The 10089-nt window shown below is 43.2% G+C and overlaps 1 protein-coding gene across 1 annotated transcript in view; it reads right to left on the reverse strand.

Moving 5' to 3' along the window:
* C8H9orf135 (chromosome 8 C9orf135 homolog) overlaps positions 1–9839 on the reverse strand; it is a 116928-nt gene extending 107089 nt beyond the window's left edge. The window contains exon 1 of the mRNA XM_005352070.1: positions 9592–9839. Within this exon, the coding sequence (XP_005352127.1) occupies positions 9592–9743 (152 nt within the window). The 5' untranslated portion in view covers positions 9744–9839. The remainder of the gene's footprint in view (positions 1–9591) is intronic.
* Between the last annotated feature and the right edge of the window lie 250 nt (positions 9840–10089).

A 10089-nucleotide genomic window follows, 5' to 3' on the forward strand; every position in this document is an offset into this window, starting at 1 on the left:
GCCGTGTGTGTCTGTCCTGTGCCCCGTGTTCAAGAAGAACACCCCTGCATATATTTATTATTTTTTTTAAGAAGAACAGTCAGACTGATAATTATCTTAAATATCACCATAGAACCTTTGTCCAACAACAGATGGCAACAGAGGCAGAGACCCACATCGGACACTGGACTGAACTCCCAAGGTCTAGTTGAAGAGTAGAAGGAATGAAAATATGAGCAAAGAGGTCAAGACCATGAAGGGTTCATCAGCTGAAACAGTTTACCTGAGCTAATGGGAGCTCACCAACTTCAGCTGGACTGGGAAGGAACAAGCATAGGACCAAACTAGTTCCTCTGAATGTGGTTGACAGTTGTATGGTTGGGGCAGACTGCAGGACCACTGACAATGACACCAAGATTTATCCCTACTGCTTGTACTGGCTTTTTGGGATCCTATTCTCTTTGGATGTATACTGTGCTCAGCCTAGATGTAGTAGGGAGGGCCTCGGACCTTCCACAAAGCAAAGGGTCTTACCCTCTCTTGGGATTAGAGGAGGTAGGGTGGGAAGGTGTATGGAGGGAATGGGAGGAGGGGAAGGAGTGGGAATTTTGATTGGTATTTTTAAAAATTCTAATAAATTAAAAAAAATAAAATACACACACAAAAGATGTAAGAGTTAGTTAATAAGAAGCCTGAGCTAATAGGTCAAACAGTGTTGTAATTAATATAGTTTTTATGATTATTCAGGTCTGGGCAGCCAGGAAATGAACAAGAAGACTCAGTCTACAGTCATTTACTGTAGAGATCTAATTTTTAAAACCTCTTGATAATTTTTTGAAAGATCTTAACCACATTAGCACATTTTTCTTATGTAGAAAGACTGGCGCATTTTGACGAGCACCAAGAAAACACACTTGTGATCCCATTGTCCCTTTTGACATTTTATTGTATATTATTCTTTGTTTTGACTGTGTACATTTCTCCTAAAATACCATATCACAATACTACGTTAGAATTCTACTTTTAGTTTAATATGTAAAACAAGATTATTTTTAATTTAATAAAAATGAAAATTGTAAAAAAATAATTAACCTCTCCTGATAAATCAGAGGCAGCCACATCTGCCTTGGGATGAATTAGGATTATTTCCCCCAAAAATATGATAAGCAATAAAGCATTGCTGATTACCTTCTGACAGAATAAATTAAGAATTTTAGTCCTGAGTGAGACACTTAAAAGCCAGCATTGTTGAGTAATAAAAACTAATTTCTTTAAGCTGGAAGTTCCCAGGCACCGTAACCTGAAAATTTGCCTTCTGAAGAGAAACACTATGGAAGGTTAGTGAAAGGCTTTGATGCATGTAGACCAACAGGACGGGGCTAGCCTGGGCTAATCAGGTGTTATAGCTTGAATGTGAAATGTCTTCCACAGACTTGGGTTCTGGACCCGGTGGTCCCCAGCTGCTGGACAAGTTGTAGGAGGTTGTAGGGATTTTAGATAGAGCAGAACTGCAGGACGTAGATGGTTGTAGGATGGTGGGGGTGGGCTTCCTCAAACGTAAGCAAGCTGTACCTCGAGTTCACCTCTGCAGCCCCTATGCCTTTGCCAGCATGGCAAACTGAGCCACAGACCAAAATCAATCCTTAGTTTGCTTCAGTCACGCATATGGTGACTGTGATAAGAAAAGCCAACACAGCAGAACGTATGCAGTGCACTTAGGATCTGGGCTGTCAGTGAGCATGTGGGGGGATAAAGTAGCCCCCCAGTGGCTGTGGAGGCAGAAAGAATGAGCCAACATAGGGATCTGAAAGAGTGAGCCCAACATGGGTGTCTGCAGAACCAGCAAGAGCCACGGTGGGAATGTATCGCAAGCAGACATACCAAGTCTTCGGGAAAGAGTAAACTCAGAAGCAGCGTGCAGAAGAGTGGGACAAGAATGAGGAGAAGGAAGGCTACACAGTTCTGGAAGGCAGATCCACCTCCACTACCAAGGGCAAGGAACAAGGACAAGGGAGGCTACACAGTTCTGGAAGGCAAATCCACCTCCACTACCAACTGTCACCCAACCCTCCTCCCTTGCCTCACACAAATGGAATAAAAGGAAGGAAAATGTGGGGGAGGAAGGACCGGGAAGAGTGGGCCCTGTTCTGAATCTGACTATTTTAACTGAAAACAAGGCATTTAAAGCTAGAAAGGTAGAGATGAGCGTTCACCAGCATGTTCAAATTCTTCTGTAATAGCCGACCACTGAAACGTTATGAGGATCAATTGTAGAAAACAAATTTTATTGAATGCATCTGGATCGTATGCAAATTTTCACTTTCTTTTTTGAAACAGTTGTCCCTGTATGTAGCCCAGAGAGATGACGAACTCATACAGATCTTTCTGCCTCAGAATGCCAGGTGCTCGGATTGCAGGCGTGTGCCACCGAACCCACCAGTATGCAAATTTTATATTTTTCTACCCTCTAGATAGTGAATTCATTTCCATGTCCTCAGTCTACTTTACATGATAATAAATGCACATGTGATATAATTAGAACATTTATAAGAAATAAAAATAGTTCTTTACAGTATAAGTGCTTGTCCTTATCTTAACTCAAAATCTCCTTAGGATCCAGCAGTCCCTGATGGTGTGTCAGGTATTGCAACCGAGACTGGAACAAGTTCAGCCCCTGATCTCTTAATTCTCCACTGTATTACTTATTTGTCTATGTGACGAAAGACAGGACAAAAATCAACTTAAAGCCGGAAGCATTTATTTTGGTATCTACCGTGAAAAAGATACGGTCCAGCAGGATGGGAAGATATGGCCACAAGAAATGGGAGGATATGGTCCAGCCAGATGGAGAAGACATGATCATAATAACTGGGAAGATATGATCCAGAAGGATGGGGAAGACATGGCCACAAGAACCGGGACAATTAGTCATAGTATGACAATCAGAAGACAGCAGAAGGAATACCAGCATTTTGCTCACTTCCTTTTTATTCCGTTCCATCCCCAGCCCACAGAATGGTATGGTTCAAAGTCAGGATCTGTCTTTTCCCCCTTCCTCAAAACTCTCTGAAAAAGTCCTGACAGCCATGCCCAGTCTAGGGCATGCTTTGTAGCTGATTCTATAGCTAATCATTATTAGAGAGTTAACCTTCACAGAAGTTTGGTGCTTCTGAATTCACTTATGTGGAAAGTGACCAACATGTTTCAGTTTTATACTATTGAACTGGATTAACTAGGAAAATCAACTCATTTTATTAAGGGTTTGTGCTCTGCTCTAGCTCTTACCTCTGGATCTTAAGAAACTAAATGACTCAGGAGCTAACGTTCCAACAGTGATCTAAGCAGGACAGATTTATTGAAAGTTTGACTGCTATTCTTTATCTCAGGAAGGAGAACATTCTGGTAAGTTTTTCCAAGACCAGAGTTTTGGAAGAGTTATAAAAAGTTACAGCAATGATATATGGCTTGTATCAGGTGCTTTTCTATTGCTGTGAAGAGGCACCATGACCTAGATAACATACAAAAGCAAGCATTGATTAGGGGTTTGCTTACAGTTTCAGCAGGAGAGTATGTGACCATCATGGCAGAGAGTATGGCAGCAGACAGACAGGCTTGGCATGGGAGCAGTGCCTGAGAACATAAATCTTATCCACAAGTACGTAGCAATGAGAGCGAGACTGGACCTTTTGAAACCTCAAAATCTGCCTCACAACAAGATTATACTTTCTAATCCTTCCCAAAGAATCCTGGGAACCAAACACTTAACTATTTAACCCTATAGGAGTCATTCTTTTTTTTTTTAAAAAAAAAAAAAGCATGCTAGGGCTGGAGAGATGGCTCAGCCCTTAAAGGCTAGGCTCACAACCAAAAATATAAAAAAAGCATGCTAAAACGCTAGCATTCCTCATCTGAGTTTCCATCCGTCTCCCCTCTATCTGCTCCTTTTGTAACAGGCCCCCAGGCCTTAGCACAACTGGCACCATCATGGAAGTACCATTCACTTCTGGGAACACAACACATAAGAAGCAACACTTGTCAAAATGTGAATTAAAACCCAATCCACCCAAGTCCATAGTTCTGGGAAAGTCCCCAAATGTGCTAACCTTGCTTTTAGGCTTCTGTATTCTCACTCCTGGCTAACTCTTCTTGCTAATGTGTCAACCTGGGATGTGCTTTTTGCACTTAAAAGCTCACCATGAAAGAGGGTCCAGATTGCACTTGGGGTCCCAGACACCAGTGTAGTCGCTGACTGGTTAATCAAGACTTTCAACTGACTTAAACCCGTGTCTAACTAGTCTTTCCTAGTGAATGGCTCACAACGCTTTGTTAATTTATGTACTAAACATGTAGCGATCGCTCACTGTGTTCTTATCACATGTTCCAGAGCTTGATCTTCTCACTCTGTTCCAGTGACCAAAAAGCCCCTTTAATGCCTCTTTACTTGAATTTGAATTATATACTTCATGGATGGAAAAGGTTAATAAGCTTCCTCTTGAGGTGTTGGGCCTATGTTAAAGTTGGAGGCACCGTGGAAGAGGAGGCCCTTGTGAGTTTCAGTGATACACGAGCTGGAGCCCATGGTTAGGAAGGGCTTTTTCGCTCTGCTTTTTATCCTCGTGTGTTACCGAAGTGCAGCGGTGGGAGACTGGTGGCCGGCAGAGCTTTATGTAACTCTGGTTTAGCGCTGAGTGCTGTGAGGGCGCTAAACTCTTCCAGGTCAGCACCCGTGGACATCACTGATTAAACACAAAGGGCGGCACGTTAAATGAAGGAATCCGGGCATTCTGTTTTCTATTTAAGCACACAAAGGCCTGGTGCTTTGGAATGGCTTTGGAATGGCTCTCTGCCTTCAAGGCAGGGCCTTACATCCACAGGCACTCCCTGCTCCAGGAACAGAGTGGTACAAACGGTTCAGAGTGTCAGAGAAATAGTAATTTTCCTGTTACCTCTAATTTATTATCTATACCGAAATTAGCTTTGGTAAAAAAAAAAAATCTTTAAAATGAGGATGTTCCCCTCCTCCCCTTTCTCATTTTCTTCTTATTATGAGGTAGGGGCATGACATGGGGAAAGTGTAACTCTCAGGATCTTTAGTCTGTGGTTTAGGCAAGAAAGAAAAACAATTAAAATTACAAATGCATAAAATTAAGCTGAGTCCTTAAAACTAGATATTGCCATGGAGACGGGAGCAGGATCTGTCTCCATGGAGATCTGGATGAATTTTTTTCCCCCTTAAATTATTATCATCTGTTATAAATTATCAATTTGGTCAAGGAACAGAAGAAAATGAATGAATGAATGAATGAATGAATGAACATACTCATCTCACATGAGAGAATTTATTAAAAGTAAGTATAATTTTCTTCTGTTGCTTATTTTCCCAATGAGTGGGAAGAGATTCCAGGAGTTAATTTCCCCTCAGCTCACAATGTCTAATGGAAACATCTTAGGATACGGTTCCATAAATCTACTGAAAGGAATGAGAAAAGGTGGCTTCCAGAGAAGGCATTTCTAACTCAGAAACAGCAGGCTGGGACAAGAAGGCTGAGAGGCTCTATCTATGAGCACTCTAGGTGCGAGGAGGCGCTCTCGGGCACTGTCATGGGCTAACAATGGACTAGAGGTACCCATACGTTCCCAGCCTTTACCGTATCTCCCATACAGGTATTTTCAATATGTTCAGGGAGGTCAAACAGAATTCTATTACATGTCAGAGAGAGAGAGAGCTGCAGGAAAAATCCAAGCTTAAACAGCAATGAAGAGTTAATCAGAATTTCTCCTAGTTTCACACTTCATTTGTACTTGCAAGTATTAAAGGTTCCTGATGAAATACTCCATGGAGAGAGGTTGCCAAAGTGGTAAACATAGACCTTAGATGTTTAACGATTGAACTTAAAAACCACTACTAAATGTAGTTTAAGGAAAGTTTAAATGTGTCATTAAATAAGGCAATCAAAAGCTAACAATCATGGGTTTGCTGATCTTGTTCATTCGCAAGTGTACACTCAACATTATGCTGCCTGGCTAACATAGATATTAAATGACAGGTTGGTTTTGTCAAAAGGCAGCAGGGTGTGGCCAGCTTCAGAAGATGCTACTCTTTCTGAGTTTTTACAGAAGAGCCTCATAGTGCATGCTCTACAGAGGTCTCAAAACACTCGGGCATCTCTCACAGAGAAAACAGGCTCTGGTTTCTGTGGCCTCCCGGTCACAATGTATAGCCTTTTTTATATGTGTTCCTATTTGTTTTCTTGTGACTTGAAGGATGGAGGCTAGGGCCTCCCACTTACAAGACAAGTACTCTACTACTACCTTACATCCCAAGCCCCTTTGCCCACCTGTTTAAAGGCATCTTATTTGATATATGTGAGTGCTTCATCAATATTGAACTTGCCACCATCAACACTAGAGCTTACTCACCAACGAAACTTGTCTAACACATGTTTTCTTCAAAAGATCCATCACACACAACCTCATGCTTAAAGACACCAGGCAGCCCTTCATTCTGGTATCTGTGGGCATGCTAGCAATAACATCAACAAAAAGCACAGAGATGCAGAAGAGACAAGGTAGCATAAAACAGACCACAAGACCAACATCTGTGAGAGGAAAAAGAAGGCAGCTTTTTGCCTTATTTCACCTTAATTGTGAACATACACATTGGGGAGATACACTGAACCGTTTGGCCTCTCTGCACATGTGAACGTGACGGGAGAGCTGTTTCAAGTACGATTCTGATTCATAAATAATCATCACCAAGTAGGTCAATTTATACACACAAAAAAAATCACAGGAAGTCCTGCACTAGCCTGTAAAATCCATTGAGAACACCACCAATTGTCCTAATATATATAATTTTATGCTAACTGTATGCCAGGTTTAATATTAATGGGTATTTCACCTACTATGCTCATACAACAATCCTAAAACTACTATTCTGCAATGGCAGAATTGGTTCTGGAGCCATCAAATCACTTGTCACCTAGCCACGGGGCTGTCATTAAAATCTAGAGCCCAAGTTCATCTAACGGATTTTTTTCTTGTGCTATAATACATAGTGTTGATTATTCTGTTCTAGACATATGTGTGTACTGGCTAATATTAGGTCAACTTGACACAAGGTATAATACTCAGAGAGGAAGGAGTCTCAATTGAGAAGTACCTCCCTAAGATCAGGCTGTACACAAGCCTGTAGGGCATTTTCTAAATTAGTGATTGTTGTGGGAGGGCCCAGTCCATTGTGGGTGGTGCCATCCTTAGGCTGGTGGTCCTGGGTTCTACAAGAAAGAGAACTGAGCAGCCATGAGGAGCGATTCAGTAAGAGCACTCCTCCGTGGCCTCTACATCAGTTCCTGCCTCCAGGGTCCTGCCCTTTTGGAGTTCCTGTCCTGACTTCTTTCAGTGATGGAGATACAGAATGTGGAGGTGTAAGCCAAATAAACCCTTTCCTCCCCCGAGTTTCTTTGGTCATGGTTTTTCCTCTTAGCAATAGAAACCCTAAGGAGGACAAAGTGCTTTGCAAAAATTATCTCAATGATCTTTGTCTCCCTTTCTGCATCCTGATGTGTAGCAGAGCATATGACACATTCATACTCACTGAGTTGACTTTAATTCTTCTCCCTTGAGAACACAGGAATGCTCTATGCATGCTCAGGAATGGCTGGAGTGCATAGAGTCCTCCCCTGGGCTTCTTTCTCAACAAACCCCCACCTTTCACATCTCTGCTCTTCTATTGATATTCACGCTGCTTGCAAGCTAACTTCAAGGCAACAGTAATGCAGAAGGCAGCAGAAGTGCTGTCTTATTGAAAACCCTTTCTCATCAATAACTCACAGAAGCGATGTCTATTATGATCCAGATCCTCGTGGTGTAACAGGTCTATGGAAGAGCTAAGTGTTTTGCTTACCACTCATGAAGTAAGATATGTGCAAAGCCAAAAGACAGTACTTAGGACTCCACCCCTGTCATAAGCAAGTACGCTACCAATGTGAAGAAGTCTGTTTCCATAAGAAACTATTGTTGAAAAAGAGACTGTTTCCCTGGGTAGCTTTGGATTTTGTGCCTATAGGATCTCTCACACTGAATTTAGTGTAGGCAGAGAGTATACTTTGGAATGAGAAATAAAAGAAGAAGGAGTGGGCTTTGGAAATGTAGTGAGTAGACAGGCCTTCAAAGAGTCTGCAGAACAGAAATGGCAGGCGTCGCAAACAGTGCAGGAATGGTTGTGTCCACCCAGGCCTAGAGTCAAAACCATTCATCTCTCTTCAAAGGCAAAAGCATAAAGTAGACAATATCTGTGACTCCTTTCCACGTCTGTCTTCCCACTTCCCTCCAATATTACAAATATCCCGAAAGCAATTGCCGTAAGAGACTTGACTCAGTGCCCCATCTTAGTTAGGGTTCAATTGCTGTGAACGTCCGTTCACAATTCAGAGGTTCAGTCTGTTATCATCATGGTGGGACATGGTGGGACATGGTGGCATGCCGGCAGACATGATGCTGAATAGGTAGCTGAGAGTTCTACATCTTCCAGGCAACAGGAAGTCAACTGAGTGTCACCCTGAGTGAAGCTTGAGCAAATGAGACCTCAAAGCCCTCCCCCCCCACACACACATACAGTGACACACTTCCTCCAAAAAGGCCAAACCGACTCTACTACAGGAAAGCCACACCTAATAGTGCCACTCCCTATGGGGGTTAATGACATTCAAACTCCCATGCCCCCCCCCCAAGAACGTATCCACCTTTCTCCAGTGCTGACATTGTAGCTATTGGGCACTTTACTGAGAGAGGAGAAAGAGAGACAGAGACAGAGATATGTATTAATCTGTGCATAATTCCCAAAGCACAGAAGAAGGCCAAATGCTTGGAGTCTCGAGAGCCCCATCTTCAGAAGATGATGGACTTAAAAGGAAGTTCTCCAGGCCTTTCAGTTTTCCAGGCGAACACACAACCCTGTATCTTTGTGTGAACTAAGTGTGATCAAGCAAGTAAAAAAGAAAAACACTGTATATGCCAAATGACAGTCGCCTTACCCAAGGAAAGACTAAACGTTGCTACCTCTGGCTGGAAGTGTCTTCATGAATGATAACCTGTGGGTTGCTAAGGGGCTGCTCTCAAGTATGTCTACCTCCCCAAGCACTGGCCGCACAGGTCCTCTGCAGGAACCTTTGCCTCTTGCCAGTGGGCCTGACTTTCTAATAGGACTTCCCTTTACACGTCAGCATTGTGTCAAGGGGGCGATTTTCAAGCCTATTAAATGACTCTCATTCCTTTCCACTGTGTAGACAGACAACTAAACTCTCTCTTAGCCAAAGTACTGACTGGGGCAGGTCCTGGTGTGTGTTGGGGAGCAGTCCTGGAGGGTTCTAGCTCGCTTTGATATGGTCACTGCTCCGTGGAAGGTCTGCCTCCCCTCCCTTCTCTGTGCCACTTATCTCTTGTTCATCTTTATCTCTTCACACTCCTGTTCTTTGATTTTCTTCTCCTCTTTCCCATTCTCTCTTCTCCCCTATTGTTTCCTGTTTCTCTGTTACTTTTCGTCCACCTCCTGCCAGATCCTTCTCTCCTCCCTCCCTAGGACCCCTGGACAGAGGTGAATGTTTGGCTCACCAGGAATACACCAGCACTGGCTTCGAGTATTTCTTGTGATGAGAACGGAGGGTGAGGGAGCCTTTGCGCTCCAGCAAGTCCGTGGGTCCAATCTCATACCACTGCTCTTTACAGTCCAAACACTCCTGACAGGTGCTCTTGAAGGTCCCCATACCTGCGCCTGCCCGAGTTGAGAACAGACTGAACTTCCCTCAGCGCCGGTCCAGTTCTGCGTAACAAGGACCAAGATTCTGCGTCTCTCGTCTCCTAAGCAACCTGGGAGGGGTCATAGAGAAGGAGGAGCCAATGAAAGGTGGGGTTTCTTCCCTGTTACTAACCTGATTCCGGCTTCAGATTGGTGATTAAATTACATTTCCCAGGATGCAGTGAGAGTGACAATCTGCACAGACTTTGGAAGGAGGGCTTCCTGCTAAGGTTTTGTAGTTGCACTGACTCGCTAGCCTAACCTGAGGAAGGGGAAATAAGGGCAGGGAGCGCAGGGAATCCGTTAAGGTGAAA

Source organism: Microtus ochrogaster, chromosome 8 (genome assembly GCF_000317375.1).
Source record: "Microtus ochrogaster isolate Prairie Vole_2 chromosome 8, MicOch1.0, whole genome shotgun sequence".
NCBI classification, from domain to species: Eukaryota; Metazoa; Chordata; class Mammalia; order Rodentia; family Cricetidae; genus Microtus; species Microtus ochrogaster.